This window comes from Gastrolobium bilobum, unplaced genomic scaffold, assembly GCF_033153095.1.
Source record: "Gastrolobium bilobum isolate Gb01-03AN ecotype WA unplaced genomic scaffold, APGP_CSIRO_Gbil_v1 utg37194, whole genome shotgun sequence".
Classification (NCBI taxonomy): Eukaryota; Viridiplantae; Streptophyta; class Magnoliopsida; order Fabales; family Fabaceae; genus Gastrolobium; species Gastrolobium bilobum.
Genome location: NW_026899053.1, coordinates 15,246 through 34,440, shown reverse-complemented (window position 1 = coordinate 34,440; position 19,195 = coordinate 15,246). Strand labels below are relative to the sequence as shown.

The 19,195-nt window shown below is 34.7% G+C and overlaps 1 protein-coding gene across 1 annotated transcript; it reads left to right on the top strand.

The window, feature by feature from the left end:
* The first annotated feature begins 3,540 nt into the window (after window positions 1-3,540).
* LOC133286609 (uncharacterized) lies at window positions 3,541-4,476 on the top strand. Its single transcript, XM_061484043.1, has 3 exons — window positions 3,541-3,609; window positions 3,712-3,937; window positions 4,013-4,476. The coding sequence occupies exons 1-3, from the start codon at window positions 3,541-3,543 to the stop codon at window positions 4,474-4,476; spliced, it is 759 nt and encodes a 252-aa protein (XP_061340027.1).
* Window positions 4,477-19,195: the final 14,719 nt, after the last annotated feature.

Genomic DNA, 19,195 nt, shown 5'->3' with positions numbered 1-19,195 from the left:
ATTTTTATACAAAAATAACACTCTGATTCATTATATTGATAAATATACCTCCTAATTAGGGGTGTGCAAAAAAAAATACCTTACTTGTTCTCTTGCCCTTGCCATGCCCTGCCCTGCCCTTGCCCTGCCCTTGATCTGACCTTGACCTGACCCATAAATACCTATTTTTTTTTAACTGAGTTTAAATACTGACCCACTTTATTTGGGTTAGTTTTAGACCTAACTTGTTTTAATAATGACCCATTGACCCAAAACTTGACCCATACCCATTATGTGAAAAACAAAGAAAAAAAATCATAATTACATTAAAAGAAAAATTTTAACGTAAAACAATTACGTCAAAAAAATTTACGCAAAATATTTTCATCAAAAAAATTATGACGAAAAATATTTTCATTAAAATTTATGACTAAAAACATTTCTGTAAAAAAATTTGACGGAAATTTTTTTTTACGGAATCTAAATTTCGTCAAAATATTTCACAAAAAAACATATTCATACAAAATTTCGACGAAACACATTTCCATCGAAATTTTTTGACTGAAAAAAATTTCATCAAGATTCTTTACAGAATTCAAATTTCGGCAAAAGTTTTCGACGGAAACATTTTCGTTAAACTTTTTGACAAAAAAAAAAAAAAAAAATCGTCGAAATTTTTAGCGAAACACATTTCGACTAAATATTTTTGTCAAGTTTTTTGATAAAAAATATTTCCCTCAAAATTTTCAACGGAACATATTTTTGTCAAAAAATTTCGTAAAAGTTTTTGACAAAAAATATTTCGATAAAAAATTTTGACAGAAAAAATATTCTGTCAAAATTCTTTAGAGAATCTAAATTTCGGCGAAAGTTTCGAATGAAACATTTCCCTCAAAACAATTTCTGTCGAAATTTTCATCAGAACACATTCCCATCGAAATTTTGAACGAAAAACATTCCGTCAAAATTTTTGACGGATTCTTTTTTCGTTTAAAACTTTTGATGGAGGAAATCATTTTCGTCAAAACTTTTGACGAAAACTAAATTTCGATAGAAAATTTATTTTTGTAAAAATTTTCATTAGAGAAAAAATTTCGTCGCTTTTCGGCAAAAAGTATTCCGACGAAAAAATAATTTTGTGACGAAATTTTCGTCGTTTGCAACGTAGAAATTTCGACGAAATTTTGTGACGAAACCAAGTAAAAAATGGGTCAGGTCAGATTTGACCCACTTCAGAAACCAAGTCAGAAGAACTTCAGAAACCAAGTCAGGTCAGATCCGACCCAATTTTGAACTAGTTCAAAAAAATCCAAACCAAGTCAGACCTGACTTGGATCAAATTAAAGCGGGTCGGGTCAAAATACCTGACCTATAAAAACCAAGTTGGATCGAATCGGCACAAAAATCTGACCCAACCTGACCCATGCACAGCCCTACTCCTAATGATCACGAACTACAATAAAAGGTGAATTTTATCCAATGCATTCTAGAGCAGTGATACATCTTCAGAGTTACGGTACCAACAACTCCAATTGGATTGCCTAATAGTGGCATCTGAAAATATGAACATCAAACACTGCATCTTTATGTGATGAGCTCAAAGACGCAAACATCTCCATCTACCAATTTATTTCTCTTGCAAATTTGGATGGACCTCTAGACAACTTTCCGGGTGTAGAAAATTTGGATGGACCACAAAGAAACTTTACAGGCCACAATTTCTTTCCAAACTGCAACTTCACAATACGTGTCTTGTTATTCAAGTACTTTCTTATGAAGTTAGATGTACATGCTGCATCAAGTTATAATTTCATTACCATGAGATCACAGCCCAACATTTAAAGAAAGTATAATAATAACTATATTTTTGCTGCTTGCTTGGTAGAAAGTTTCCATAGAGATATATGTATTCAAATTACTGTTTAACTTAACCTTACCGGTCTAATTCCCCGGCTAATATTGACTGTGAAAGAGGGATTTTCAGAGGCAAATTTATTAGCTTCTTTCAGAACTCCATTTGTGAAGGAGCTAGGCTGAATCGGCACCTTCCCACCTGTGTGGCAGGGAAGCAAAACCACATAGTTTAAGGATGCACTCGGCACAATTCTTAATATATATATATATATATATATATATATATATATATATATATAGGGTTTTATAAGAGTTATGTTGTAGGAAAAGTGATTGTGTTATGTTATAGAGATTCGTTTTGCGTGCCGAAGTTTTTTTTTTTTTGCTGCGGGCCCCACAAAATGTTGTGTGTGTAGGAAAATTTTTGTGGTCATGTTAAATGATAGATGATAAACCCATATATATATATATATATACTTTAATGTTTCTATAGTGAATGCAGATAAGTTATTTACATTCGCTCTCAAAATAGGGTTTAAAACTATATATATAGGCTTTAATGTTTAAAGCTTCATTAATTTTAGGAGTTGATTGTTGTTGCGACTTCGGCAAGTGTACCGGTCGTACACGTAATAAAATGGTAAAAGTAAGGTTGTTAATCCCACAAGGATTGATTTATCAAGCAATAATTATTTATATAACTAAAGTTGAATTGAACTTGAAAGTCTTTGAAAATATGATGTGATTTAATAAAGACAGAAATTTAAAAATAATATTTTTTATTTTCAAGATTAATAACTATGAAAGAGAAAGAGATAGAAAAAGAGAAAGTAATATTTGGAATGCTATAAAAGAGATTCCAAATTTGGAGGATAAGACTCAATTCTTGAAGTTGATTTGCTTAATACTAAAGCAAAGAAGGACTTGTTCTTGAGCATGTCATTAGAAGAGTGCTTTTCTTGGATAAATTTCAAGCTAGGGTGATTAATATTTTTTTATGTTATTTTGGTTGTAATTTGGTTGAAATATTTGGGATATAATTTGGTTGAACTATTTTGGTTATAGTATTTGGGTTATAATTTGGTTGAACTATTTATTGGTTTTATTTTTATTGAATTATTTGAGTTATTCACGTGGGATTTTATTTTCTTCTTTTTAAATTGTTTACAGTCTCGTATATTTTTTTATATACATATAATGTCACAATCGAGCATGTATGAAAATAATGACATAGAGGAAGAAGAAAGAGTTGATGAAGAAAGAGTTGACGAAGAAAGAGATGAAGAATTTTATGAAGCCATGTACATGTTGATGATGGCAATATATGCATTGATGCATGTGTTAAATCAATCTTTTATTATGATGGATGGTTAACATATTGAACGTCCATTGACTAGAAGGCGAATTACTAGTATAGGATATGATTATATACATCAGGCATTGAATGAGGATCCTGCTATCTTTCGATAAGTATATAGAATGTATCCAGATGTGTTTCGTAAGTTATGCATAATTCTTAAAGAAAAAACACCTTTGAAGGATACAAGATTTATTTCCGTTGAAGAAATGCTTGCATCATTCCTACAAATTGTCAGCCAAAATACTCGATATTGTGTAATTCGTAATACATTTGGCCGCTCACAATTTGATGCAAGTGAAAATTTTCATAAGAGTTTGAAGGCCTTGAATTTAATAGCATATGATTTGATGGCTAAACCGGGATCTACTATGCCCAATAAATTAATGGATAGCACAAGGTTTTACCCTTTTTTCAAGGTACATGATAATTATATAATCATAACTATTATATTATAGTTGTCATTATTATAATATGTATATTTCATTAATATAATTATTGTTATATATGAATAATTTTAGGATTGCATTGGAGCAATTGATGGTACACATATTCCAGCAATGGTGAGGGGACGAGATATAAGCAGTTATCGTAATCGTCATGGAAAAATTTCACAAAATGTACTAGCAGCTTGTAACTTTGATTTGGAATTCATGTATGTTCTTAGTGGATGGGAGGGTTCAGCTCATGATTCCAAACTACTAACTGATGCTTTAACAAGGAGGAATAGACTTGAAGTGCCCCAAGGTCAGCATTTATTTTTTAAATAATATTTTTTTTTAGTTTTCATACTAATTTTATATGTATTGCATATATAATTAGGTAAATATTTTCTTGTGGATCTTGGATTTCCCAATCGACGTCAATTTTTAGCTCCATTTCGAGGTGTGCAATATCATCTACAAGATTTTACAGGTCATGGTAATGACCCTCAAAATGCAAATAAATTGTTCAATCTTCGTCATGCATCATTGAGAAATGTAATTGAAAGAATATTTGGCATTTTTAAATCAAGATTCACAATTTTTAAGTCAGCACCTCCATTTCTATTTGAAACACAAGCAGAGCTTGTGTTAGCATGTGTAGCACTACACAACTTTCTTCGCAAAGAATGTCGTTCAGATGAATTTCCAATTGAATCAATAGATGCATCTTCATCTTCAGTATCACCAGTTAATGAAGAAGATAATTTTCAACTCGTTGGTCAAACCCAAGAGCAGGAACGAGAAGATGCTAATGCTTGGAGGACTAGTATAGCTCTTGATATGTGGAGAGTTGTTGCTTAGTAATTTTGAATGTTTGTTAAAAATTATATTAGAATTTATTGATATGTGAAGAGTTGTTGCTTAGTAATTTTTGAGATAATTTTCAACCTGTTGTTAAGTTTAATTTTTTTTATTAATATCATTGCATTTCTTTGTTATTTGTTTTTATTGACTCTTGTAATTTTGAATGTTTGTTAAAAAATCATATAATTTTTTAAAATCTTATAAATCCATATTGTCTTTTCAAATCGTATAAATTCTATTAAAATCCTTTAAAATCCAATCCTATGAAATTTTGATTGTAAAAAAAGTCTTTTAAAAAAGTCTATAAAGTCTCTCAAATTCTAAAATGTCTTTTAAAATCTGTAGGATTTTTTAGCTCAAAAAAGTCTTTTAAAATCCTAATCCAATACACCCCCCTAAGATGCAAGAACGCAAACAATAAAAAAAAATAACGAGTTGCATTCAAATATGCAAAACTGTAGTTAGGGATTCGATTTCCCTAACGTTTTCCTAATGAGTTTACCCTTTCTTGCAATTAACATTCAAGATTAATTATCGACGATTCTTTCTAAACTAACTAAACTCTCAATCCCTGTGATTTTAGTTCTTTACTTTATCCAAAACCTAACCCCTTAGACTTTGTTTGGGAGGGAAGGGAAGGGGAAGGAAATGAAGGGTATTCCCTTCCCTGGTTTGGGAGTTAAAAAAAGTAGGGAAGAAAAATGGAGGGTTAGTGAGATATCTTTAATATTTTATCCTTTTTTTAAAAATAATATAATTATTATATTTTAGAAATAAATTTAAATTTAAATTTTTTAAAAAAAATTATTTATTAATTTTTCCCACTGCTAAAAAAGATAATATTTTCGACAGAATTTCTACGTTTCAAACGACGAAAAATAAATTTCCTACGAAATTTTTTTCGTCAAAAGGCAACAAATTTTTTTACCTGTCGACGAAATTTTTTTTGACAAAAAGCAACAAATTTTTTTATCCGTCGAAATTTTGACTGAAATAAATTTGAGTCAAAATTTTTAACAGAAAATATTTTCGTCGAAGTTTTCAAAAAAAATTAGTTTCCATCAAAAGTTTTAACGAAAATGATTTCTTACGACATAAAAAAATTAATTCTTCGAGAACGAGGTTTCTCCTATTTTTAATTCTTACTTGCTGGAGCGAGCTAGTGAGCGAGAACGAGGTTTCTCCTATTTTTAATTCTTCTTGATTCTTGACTTCTTCAACTTCATTGATGCATAACAATTTTAATTTAGCATTTTAAACCTGAAAACAATATAAAAAGAAGTCAGAATCACATACAGACATTAAAACCTCGATCCTTTTGCATTTAATTAATTTACACTATATTCTAAATAATATTTATCATTATTTAATCTATTTTTAATTGTAAAAACATAGTGTCTTTGACACTTATCAAATCATTCGCAGATTAATTCATTTTTGTCCCCAGCAATGGACTAATTTAATAGTATGGAAAAAATGCAAAAGAGTGCTCAATGAATCGTCTATAAAGGAACTAGACAGTTCATCAATCCATCGGTGATCAGACTTAGGAAAATAATACAGCTCTGAGAACAAGCAGCTAATCAAGCAGTTTCCAAAAGCAGCAAGTCATAAAAATATAAGAAGAGATTAATCAATCAAGCATAGAAACTGAATCCAAACACACCCCTTACTAGATTTATCAAGTCACTCATTACTTAAGTTTCTAAGGGTAAGTGTTTCGCTCAATACTTCAATAAATCAATACTACATAAGTTTGGTCATATTCTCACTCTCCACAGTCAAATAATATGCATAAAAAATTAAAAGGTCTTCACTCAGGTTATAATAGGGCTTGGCTGAGGGAAGGATAAATAAGAGAAAACTAGCTAAAGCATCAGAAAATAGGAAGATCATGGTAAAGTGTAAACACATTACAAGCAACCCTTTTCTCTTTTTCTTCCTTTTCTTTTTCAGCATTTTTATTTTTCTATTTTTTCTCTTTAGACCCCAATACTCTTCTTTTTCGTTTTCATTTTCTATATTTTTTTCGACACTTTTATTTGCATAGGATTTGAAAAGGCAAGACTAAATAAATATTTTTATTTTTCACCATTTTTTTCAACCTTTGTTTTTGCTCAACTCTCATAACCTCATTTTTCACCACTAAACATCACATTATATAATGCTCATGCTTAGACTCTACCAAGAAAATTCAGCAATCCAATCCTATTTAAGATAGATGTATTTGTGGAGTGGCTATTATAATATCAGGTTACTCAAGAATAAAACAGGTCTAGGCTCAACGAGTTAAACAAAGGATATCATAACGGTTAGCTTTTTGGCTAAGTAGCTAAATAAGAAATAAAATGCCTTAATCATATTAAAATTTTATGAAAACAACCATCTCAAGGAGAAATAGAACAAGTTCTACTGAACTTTCAACAGTAAAGTGCACACCAAGAAGAAAATTTTCTATTTAGGCTCAAAATCTCATGGCTCTGGGTGTGCAATTCAGTTAACTATACTCTTTCTCAATCACTCATACTACAATCCTAATATTCATGCTAACTCTTAGACTTACTCACTTAGTGCTCGTTCATAAAATCAAAACATGTTATAAGTCATCACACACTTATGGATTAAATTCACTGAATAATTTCCTATTATTTTTCCATTGGCATAATTCTAAATTTTCAATAGTAAATGAATCCAAGGAAGGGAAATAATAATAAAAAATTCGATATAAAAAAAATAAAGGAACAATTGAAAGGAAAATTCCCTAAAAAGATTTGCAACTCCACGCACAATGGGAACCTGACTGCTACTGTATATGGCAGTGCTCCTCATTCCCGGATTTAAAATTTTGTTGTCCTCAGCAATCATTGCACATCAGAAACAAGGAGCACGTAATAACAATAATGATAACTAGCATTAGAAAACTATCAGATATATCACCATGGAGATTAGAAATTAAAACTAAAATAAAACAAAAGGAACGAAAACAAAAACTAAATGCAGCAAAATGAAATAAAAACATAAATCTGTTGGGTTGCCTCCCAACAAGCGCTTGTTTAACGTCATTAGCTTGATGTTGCAGCTTCATTGATCATAGTGGCTTATAGCTGGAGCTTAGTGATGACAACATCCTTTTGTGTAGGAATTTTGCCTTACTATAGTAATACTCCCGTGCACATGGGCGAGAACGAATGGCCTCGAGAACTTTGAATTTAGATTTTACATGCTTTCTGTTTCTCCTGGGTTCTTCCATCTTCACCATTGGTTTGCAGTTTTCAACTGGTTCATGATCTTTCTTGTCATCTTCCTCAGTCTTTTCCTTATCAACGAAGAACATCTTCTCTGGCTAAGCTACAAGTGGTGGAGTTTTTTTTCAAATACTTTCAACACAGTTGTCTCTCCTTCCACCCTTAGGATTAATTCACACTTTGGCATGTCGATCAGTGCTCCGGAGGTCGCTAAGAAGGGTCTCCCAAAGTACATTGGACTAGTAGCATCCTCTTCTATTTCCAAGATAACAAAGTCCATTGGAATAATGAACTTGTCCACCTTAACTAGTATGTCCTCTATGACTACATAAGATTGTGTGGTGGAGCGGTCTGCTAGTTGCAGTATCATCCTGGTCGGCTTTACCTCAGTGACTCCCAGTTTTTTCTTTAGAGATAATGGCCAAGATCATATAGGACCCTATCCACTGTCATCGAGCCAATCGTGCATGGGATACTGAAACTCCCTGGATCCTTTAATTTTGGAGGCAAATTATTTTGCATGATTGCACTGCACTCCTCTATCAAGATAGTGAATCATTCTGCTGTGAGCTTCCTCTTTTTTGTCAGGATCTCCTTTAGAAACTTAGCATATGACGACATTTGCTCTAAAGCTTTCGCAAATGGGATATTGATGTGTAGCTTCTTAAAATTCTCTAAGAATTTAGAGAATTGCTTCTTCTGCTCCTGTTGCTTGATCCTCTACGAATATGGAACTTTAACATAGGGGTTATCACAAAGAGCTTTCATCCTCTCTTCCAAAGAGGGTTTTATTCTCCCTCCTCTGATTTTTCCAAATAGAATTTACCTGAGATGGATTTATAGTAATCGTGGCCTCTCGGCGTTGTGAGGTCCACCACAAGTGTCGCATGCCACAGGGAACTGGGCATTATTTGCAAAAATCTAAGTCTGAGAAAGGAGCTTCAAAAGTGACTCTAGTCTTTGATCCATCTTGTCTTGTTTAGCTAACATGCATCGTATCCTTCCAACTACATGATTACCCTCCTGGACTGTGCTGGTATGACCTCAGTGTCCTCCGTTGCCATTTTCTCAATTAATTCCACAGCTCTAGTGGTTGCAACCTCTGATAAACTTCCTCCAGCTACACCATTGAGCAATATCCTATAGTTTGCTGAAATTCCTTTATAGAAAATGCAAACCTTTCTACCATTAGAAAGCACATATTGTAGGCATCTCCTCATAAGCTCCTTGAATCTTCCCTAAGCAATGCTCAAAGATTCTCCTTCGAGCTTTTTAAAGTTGTCAATCTGATCCTTAGAGGTCTTCCTATGCGGTGATACTATCTAGAGGTTGCAGCTCTAACCAACTTTGTGCTCGTTCTTTCAAAGAGAAAAAGAACAATGTCAGACGAATCAACTCGGGAGGTACTCCATTTACTTTAATTAGATTGCACATCTGCAAGAAAGATGTGATTTGTTGATTTGGATCTTCAGACAGGTCTCCCTCAAATTGATTTTGCTGAATTATATTCAGGAAGAAGGCCTTGATCTCGAAGTTATTAGCCTGAATTTGACGCCTCACTATGCTCGCAACAGGATACGAGAAATTTAGGTTCAAGTATTAACCCATCAATTCCTCCTTTGGAATATTTGGATTTTCGGCCATTATTGGCTCTTCAGTGGGACTAGAACTAGATGCTTCATGTACTTTCTTCTCAGAAGTATGTTTCCTATTAGTTCTTTCTAGTCTTTCTAACTCTGGTTTGTGTTGTATGTCACTGGGGTTAACAGTGCCTCGCAGTTGCATAAAATATAGAAACTAAGGCACAGTGGATCCAACTAACGAAAACAACTAAACTAACAGAAAACTAAAATTAAAATTAAAATTAAAATAAACAAAATAAAAACAAGAGAAACAAAAATAAAAATAAAAAATAAACTAAAATAAAATAATAATAAAAAATAGACTAATAAAAAAAATAATACAAAAAATGATTCAATCTATGATTTAATAAATAAAATTAATGTTGATAAAAATCAATTCTCGGTAACGGCACCAAAAACTTGTTGCGACTTCGGCAAGTGCACCAGTCGTACAAATAATAAAGTGGTAAAAGTAAGGTTGTCTATCCCACTAGGATTGATTTATCAAGCAACAATTTATTTATATAATCAAAGTTGAATTCATCTTGAAAGTCTTTGAAAATATGATGTAATTTGATAAAAACAGAAATTTAAAAATAATATTTTTTATATTCAAGATTAATAACTAAGATGCAAGAACACAAACAAGAACAGAATAACAACGAGTTGAATTCAAATATGCAAAAGCGTAGTTAGGGATTCGATTTCCCTAACATTTTCATATTGAGTTTACCCTTTTTGCAATTAACATTCAAGATTAATAATCGACGATTCTTTCTAAACTAACTAAACCTCAATCCCTTGGTGATTTTAGTTCTTTACTTAGTCCAAAGCCCTAACCCTTTAGAGTCTTTTTATAGAACAAGCATTAAGATCAAGAATCATGAGTCATAGAATTTATAAGTCTATCCCTAGAACATACAAACCCTATCAATTAACCAATCGGACAAGAATGCAATATTCTTATTGACATACAAGACTCTATGAGTTTATTTATGAGTGCGCAAGTCAAAAACAAAACTAATCATCCATGAACAAATTAATTGCATAACTCAAATCTTAAATATTAATTACAAGAAAGATTAAACAACGTTCAAGAATCCATTGGTTCCATCTCATCCTAACTACATAAAAGAAATTAGCCCAACATGTTCAAGAAAACAATCACAATAGATGAAAAGTAAAGGGAATTCATAGAGAAAACTTGATTGATGATCCACAGTGAAGCCATCTTCCTCGTTCTCCTCTTGAAAAGCTCTCCTATGTGGTCTCTATCACTTATATGACCGATGCATTTGCTGAAGTCATAACAAGTTTTGGGCGTTATTGTCGGGGATTGATTTATTAAGCAATAATTTATTTATATAACCAAAGTTGAATCGATCTTGAAAGTCTTTGAAAATATTATGTGATTTAATAAAAGTAGAAATTTAAAAATATTTTTTATTTTCAAGATTAATAACTAAGATGAAAGAACGCAGACAAGAACAGAATAACAACGAGTTGAATTCAAATATGCAAAAGTGTAGTTAAGGATTCGATTTCCCCAACATTTTCATAATGAGTTTACCTTTTCTTGCAAATAACATTCAAGATTAATTATCGACGATTCTTTCTAAACTAACTATACTCTCAATCTGCTAGTGATTTTAGTTCTTTACTTTATCCAAAGCCCTAACCCCTTAGAGTCTTTTTCTAGAACAAGCATTAAGATAAAGAATCATGAGACGTAGAATTTGTAAACCTATCCCTAGAACATACAAACCCTAGCAATTAACCAATCGGAATCAAGAACGCAATATTCTTATTGACAAACAAGTCTCTATGTGTTTATTTATGAGTGTGCAAGTCATAAACAAAACTAATCATCCATGAATTAATTGCTTAACACAAATCTTAAATATTAATTACAAGAAAGATTAAACGGCGTTCAGTAATCCATTGGTTCCATCTCGCCATAACTACATTAAAGAAATTAGCCCAACATGTTTAAGAAAACAATCACAATAGATGAAAAGTAAAAGGAATTCATAGATAAAACTTGATTGATGATCCACGGTGAAGCCTTCTTCCTCCTTCTCCTCTCCAAAAGCACTCCTCTGTCGTCTCTAGCCGCGAACGAATCCCCCTTCTGTTACCCTAGTCGTGTCTTTTTATAAGAAAAATCCATGGGCCTCAAACTCGATCACATCTCACTGAGAAGCAAGCAAATACAATCTCTCGTTTGCATAGCTCGCTAAAGTGAGCTTGAGACTTCCTCACTGAACTTACTCCTTGGAGCGAGGACGAGGTTTCTCTGATTTTTAATTTTTCTTGATTTTTGGCTGGATTCTTGACTTCTTCATATTATTGATCCATCACATTTTTAATTTAGCATTTTATACCTGAAAATAATATAAAAAGAAGTCAAAATCTCATACAGATATTAAAACCTGATCAGTTCTTTTGTATTTAATTAATTTACACTATGCTCTTAATCATATTTATCATTATTTAATCTATTTTTAATTCTAAAAATATTGTGTCTTTGACACTTATCAATTGCTTCACTTTTAGGAATTCAATGGTACCACCCATATCCTCTGCAAAAAAGAACAAAATGGTGTATGTTATGAAAATTTGACCTCATAAACTCAACATGATCCATGAAAAGAAAAAAAGGATAGTTTGATCATGAAATACATACCATCCGATTCTTTCTTTACATGAAAATTTAGACTTCTTCAAGTTTGTGCCTTCAATTTGGACATGCTAAGGCAAGTTTTGCTCAACGAATTTTCTCTTAACATCTCCACTTGTGCCAGTTCTAGATTTCTTATGTGGTTGAGGAGAAGATATTGGTGATTTCTGCCTAGTCTTATTGCATGGTGGTAACTCATCCACAATTTCAACTGAGACATCATCACCACTAACCTGGTCAAGTTTGTCCAGTGCATCTTGAAAGCCATGCAAAGGGTGTTCTATTTCAAGGGTACTCTTGTCAAATATGTGTAACTGATCAAAATGAGAAGTTTTCTTGTATTCAAACAACACCATATGACCTTGATCTAGGGAGTAATATGTAGCAAATTCTTTCTAACCCTTTTGAAGCCAAATATCACCATCATATTTGGTCCAAAATACTTCCCATTCAGTGCCATCTGGAGGCTTGAGAAACATTAGGTTTGACATGTCACCACCATATTTTCTAATGAAATTTTTTGGGATCTTCTAAAAAGAACTTTCTGTTAGTATGCATAATTAAATTCACAAGCATAAGACAAAAATTCAAATGTCTTCTTTCTAATCACTTGTACAATTCAAATGTGCAGAGAGAAAGAGGAGGTAAAGGAAAGAATGTTAACAAGCTTTCCCTCTTGAAGACTTGTTTTAAGAATAATCTTGAAGAAAAGGATTGTTTTGGGAAGAGGATGCTTATTTCCCACGTTGCTACGGTAAACCATGGATGTTAGAACTTGAGTTCACCTCCTCTCTAAGCTTTCAGACTCCGCACTTGTAAACTACGAACTTAAGTCTTGACATAATAGAGTCGTATCTTTTTTCTATGTTGTCCTCTTCTCTGTTATATGTTCTGAACTAAGGGGGTTTAAGAAATATAAAACAAATACGTCATATGATATCATATCCTATCCAAGATTTGGTGGGAAATATCCAACATTTGGTGCAGTAGTGATTTCAAGCTAGTTTAAATTTAAATCTTGATTTGCAAAAAATTATTTTTTCCGTGGTCTGTTTCAAAACACCAAATTAATTAATTGCAGATTTAAAATTTAAAATTTAAAATTTAAAAGTTTAATAAAGCACACAATTTCAATTAAAAATTTAAAATTCTGAAGAAAAAAAACAGTTAAAGTGATTTTAAAATATGTAAAATTTGATAAAATACTAGTATAGATACTCAAATTACATCAATGAATCCAACCGTATATATTAAATTTATTCTTTAAATGTGATTAAATGTCTTAATTTTTTTTTAAAAATGACATGTTTTTTTATAATTTTTATTTTAAATTTAAAGTTCCATAAAATAATTTATATATTATCTACATAGTTTTAAATTTTTTGAAATTCTCCTTAAATCAATTATACATATTTTTCTATAACTATAAAAAATTTTCTTAAATACTTTTCTCTCAATTTATATATCTAATTTAATTTAAATTTTGAAATATCAATTCAATACATAAAATACTTTATAGCATTATACCGTACGACGACCATAATTAGCTAAGTACCGGATTGCAAACTGTTGTGTCTTTTGAAAATAAGTGTAAATTGGGTCAGTTTCTTATTTGTTTAAAAATGTTATAAACCCAATTTTACTTATCCCAATTACATTTCCACCAAATGATATCAATTAATGGGCTGCTATATTTTTATTTCAGGAAAAGCTTTAACCAAAGTTCAAAGACAGAAACTAGCCCACTTGACCCATAGAAGGGAAGTGATGGCAGAAGTGGAAAAGAAGAATAGTGAAAGAAAGTAACCCTCAGGGCCGTTTGGTATGAGGTATTTTTTAAGATTCTCGAAAAATTGAATTTTTCTAAATTTTAAATTTTCGGATATTATCATAAACTGAATGTAAAAATTATATTTTTTAAAATCGAGATTTCCGGACAAAAAAAAATTTCTCTTCTGCGAAACACCCCCTTCAAGGGTTTACCCTTTATATTCGAAGTCTCCAACCCAACATACCTAAAGCCTAACCTCTCTTTCTCTCTGGCTCAACATCACCTAACCAATTTCTCTTCAATTTCATCAAACCCACACACACAAAACCATCCTCCATTGTGTCCTAGCCCAAACAGTTTTCCCAACCACGACTTGAACTAAACCATTTTCTTAAATACTTATTTTATACAATGAATCGTAAAAAATGACATTCTTGTTATGGACCCATATAATGGGCCCATTAAGTGGTAAGCCCAACAGGGGGCAATCTAAGATACGGATTGATATTAACAAGGGATAGATATCCATCAAGGATACTAATCCTAATACGACAGCATAGCAAGCAGGCTTGGCCCTCACCATAGACACCAAAGGCCCATCCATGCTACCCACAAGTAACCTTTATAAATACAAGGTAAACCCTAAAGGTACGTTACGCTCTCTTTCTTACTGTTATGTTGTCACTGTGCGCGCACACACCTCATTGGCTAACGCCGTTATAGTATTATATGCACAGTGATCTGCTTGACTCAAGGGTATCTCATTCATAGATACCTTGGAGAGGGCACTAGATCCAAGAGAAACATACCAGCCTACTGGGCTAGACATCTCTGTCCGAAGGACAGAACATTGGCGCCGTCTGTGGGTAATTCGTCTTCTTTGAATTGAAAGTCCTCACCAACCTAACAAAGGATGGCAATCCAGACAAGGAGCAGTAATCAGCAGCCACCCCAGAACCAGAATCAACCATTGGATCCAGTCCAGGAAGAGGAAAATCAACCTCAGAACCAGATACGAAACAACGTGGACTATGACCATGTCCAGGTTGAGGACGACATCTCAAACACCGCGTCTACTCCAGCGCGTCGAGATAGGGGGGCTGATGCAACTATGGCTCCAATAAGAAACAACCCTTCCCAGCATCCAGGAGATCTTGCTGCGCGTATTGCCCAGTCGGCCGATTCGGATACTCGGTTGGCTAATAACGCGTTTGCTGCGATCATGGAACGAATCACAGAATTGGAAACCCGTAATAACTTGCAACGGCAGCAGGAATTTCGAGCGATACGGGAGGAAAATAATAGGGGAATGTGAAATCTGGAACAACGCTTAACACAGTTGACTGAACCAAGGGCAACACAAATTGAGGGCCGACCTGCCAATGGCCGAGAAGGAACCCGAAGACTGATTCTGCCGAACCGGGTTCCCGACGCAGAAAATTATGAAAAGCCCAACCCCGCGAACGCATAAAACCCAAACCTGGGAAACTAGGCTGCTGATGGACAAAATGCTCAAAACCATTTGGCACAAGCTAACGGCCAGCAGGACCGGGTTAGGACTCATCCTGACCAGAATGCTCAGAATGTAAGAACCTGCACCGTTAATTAAGGAAATTAATTAATTAAATATGAGAAATTAGGAAATAATTCTATTATTGACCCTAATAATTATTATGAGGCTCTAATAAATATAGTAAGTGATTAAGAATGCTGAAAGTCGTTTTTCTGACGAAAAGTGCAGATACCGGTTCTGCTACTCGGCATAAATGTGTACCGAAAAGTATCCCGGAAAATTATAATAAGTGCATGAATATTCCTAGAATAATATGTAGGACTTGTAAAACGAGTTTCAAGTTAAAATAATGAGAACTGGTGCCAGAAACTGATACTGGCTATGAAAAGCGCGTACCGGAAAGGTGCTGCGAAAAATAAAATAAAAATATGATAATTCTTGTTAAATTGAGTAGGTTAAGAATCCTGAGTTTGGGATTAAAATGATAAGCGTAGCAATTAATGTTATATCTATGTGTTTAATTGTTAAGTGGCTATATAAGTGGTGGGCACATGATCCTAGGTCTAATGTTTGGCACCTCTACGTAGCATTTTGCTGAGCCTTTGAAGTCAGCCACCCTTGCCACCTTTCTCTCCACCTTTATGAGCCAAGAAGCCTCATTTCTTCTTGGTTTCTTCATCAAATCACCTTGGGTGAGTGTGCGTCATCATTGGGGGGTTGTGGGAGACCTTGTTTCTGAGGGTTGGTGGTTGTGTTGTGTTTGTGAGGGGGCTGAGTTGGTGGTTTGTTGGGTTGGAGCTTTGTTCTTGGTTGTTGAAGCTCCAAGTGTCAACCTTTGTGAAGAAAAATCAAGTCTTGAGCACCATTTTCGTGCACCCTTCTGTGTCAGCACCTTGAGGCTGGTTTGTGAGCTCCAAGAGCACTTTGGTTACTACCTTGAAGCTTGGGTAAGTTGTACCAACCATGATAATAAGTTTTAATGCTTAAAAATGGAACCTTGAAGCATGTTATGATCTAAAGTTGATAACTTGGGGTTGGGTAATGTTAAACACACCTTAAATCGCATGTTTAAGCTTCTGGAATCATGAAATGAGTCACCTTTAGGAAGGATATCTCGCGAAATGCAGAACTACATTCTGTCGCTAAATATCCAGATATGATATCCGGATATGGATATCAGGATATGATATCCGGATATGGGGTCTGTTGATATCCGAATATGGATATCCGGATATACATATCCGAATATGATATCCGGATATTCCCCCGACAAATATCCGGATATTCTGGATTTTCGAAGAACAGTAGCTGCACTGTTCATACAGAATGATGTTTGGGGTTTGTGGACCCTAGATTGGCTAAGTTGAACCTCTGTAATAATTAAACTAAGTCAGAATCTAAGTGATTAAGGGCTTATGGCTTTGTGAAGAGCCTAAAGACATGAAACGTAAGAAAGGTGTTGTCTTTATGTCAAAGGTTGTTGAGTATGTATATTGATATATTTATCGGTCCAAAACACATTGTGATTGTGCTGTGTGTGGACCTTGAGCTTGGTTGGATTATTGGTTTGGATAGCTAGCTTGAAAGGTAAGCTTTCGTGTCCTCGGATTAGTCTGTTGTTTGTTCCACCGACCTCCATGGGAGGGTGGTTTATATGCATAGTATGCTTTTATGAAAGATGAAATATGCATTGATATATGCCTGAGATGTATTAAATTAATTGTTGACCTCTTGCATAATCAGACAGCGACTCTGGTGTGTAAGACATGTAGTGTATGAAAGTGATGTTGTCACTTACACGATCAGACAGCGACTCTGGTGTGTAAGGCATAAGACTGCGACTCTTATGTTTAGATAGGTCGCAGACGTGCATAATCCTTATCCTGTTCCCTGGCCAGTCGAACCGCATCTACATACATCACATGATTAATGAGTTGTAGTATTTAGCTCGTTGTGCAAGAGATTATACTGTCATGATATAAATGCCTTAACATGAACATGCATTGAATTTACTGCTTTTGAACTTATATTATACTTGTAAGTGAGCTTGGGGCGAAGAGTCCTTGAGGGCCCCTTGTCTTACTGAGATTTCTTTTTAGAGATCTCACCCCACGTTTGGGGCACACATTTCAGGTTCAGGTAATGCGAGGGTTGAGACCTCTAGCGGCAGGAGGCCGGAGCTGAGTTAGATGTCTGCTGTTATGATTATATGCTAGATGCTGTTATGTTATCTTTATGATTATGCTGTTATTGTTGAGACTGTTGTTGGGCCTTGTTGCCTTATTTGGTGAGCATGGGGATTGTCCATGCTACATTGGATTATGTTGTTGATTAGATTTAGGTTGTATAAACTATTAGGGCTGTCCGGCTTACGTGTAGTAGTGTCGTGACTAGAGACTCAGTTAATGATCTTAATTATGTTATGAGGTTATTTCAGTATAGATGTCTGTCTTTTGCATTTACATACGGGCAATGTTTTGGAAATGAATTAAGTAATTCAACTTGGTAAGAATAATGACGTCATAATTGAAAAGAAAAAGAATATTCCGCATTTTTAATTCAGCGTGGCTTAATACGATGACATGTTAACAAACCGGGTTAACACGGGGTGTTACACAGAACATTCGAGGGCGAGTGGAACCCGATGGATACAGAAGAAGGTACAGCAGGGGGCAGTATAACAACAGCCCTTTTACTGGCGAAATACTGAACGCTCCCTTCCCGGAGGACTTTGACTCAGCACGCTTGCCAAAGTACGATGGGAGCCAAGACCCACAGGTCTATATAGATGCTTTCGACACGGACATGTATATCCGAGGAATTGACGAACCCCTCATATCCCGGATATTTGCCCTAACCCTAACTGGGGCAGCGCAGGCGTGGTTTTCAACTCTTCCTGCTAATTCCATTGGATCATTCAAGGAATTCGGACAGAAATTCCTCTTAAATTTTGCAACCAGCAAAAAGCATCCGAAATCTGAGTTCGCTCTCGGAAAGATACGACAACAACCCAGAGAAACCCTCCAGAAATATCTTAACCGGTTCAAGGACGCCGCATTACAGGTCCCAGGGTTGCAAGAAAACGTCCACGTACACCTCATTGTGGCTGGTCTGGATGGTGCATCCAGGCTAGCCAAGTCGGTCTATAAGGACCCGGTGAGGACGCTGGAGGAATTCAGAACTCGTTCGAAGAAATATCTCGAACTGGAGCAAATGGAGATTGCAAATGCGCAATCTGAAGAGGGAAAAAGAGTTAGCCCGAGCAGGAGGAGCCCGACCCCAAAGGGAAAAGAGCGAGTAGACAATAAGAAAAAAGATCCTCATGCCAAAATCCCGGACATGAGGGATCGAGTCGGAAGATACGATAAGTATACACTGTTGAATGCGTCACACTCTCAAATCTGGAGGGAAGTAGCAATGACAGAGATGAAGAAGGTGGACACACCCCGGCACATATTCGATAGAGGAGGTCTGGACAAGTCCAAGTATTGCGCTTTCCATGATGGACCGGGTCACACAACTGATCAATGCTGGGATCTTCGTGATGCTGTGGAGAAATTTGTGAGGGAAGGACGATTGCGTCAATACGTGATCAAAACCCAAGGGTCCAAAAACAACAAAAGGAAGTCGGGAAACAGAAAGAGAAGTAAAAGCCTGGTCCCTAAAAAGAAGAACAAGGATGAAAGGGACCGCAAAGATGATCCCAACTTCGACGAGTTCTCGGAAGCGAGATTCGACTGCAACGTAATCAGTGGAGCCCTTAGAGGAGGAGGCGACACTGTAAGTGCAAGAAGGAAATACTTGAAAGAGGTCCTTTCAATTCGGGACCGTCCTAAATTCAAGGAAGATTCAAGCAAACCAAATCCTCCTTTGTTGTATTTTACA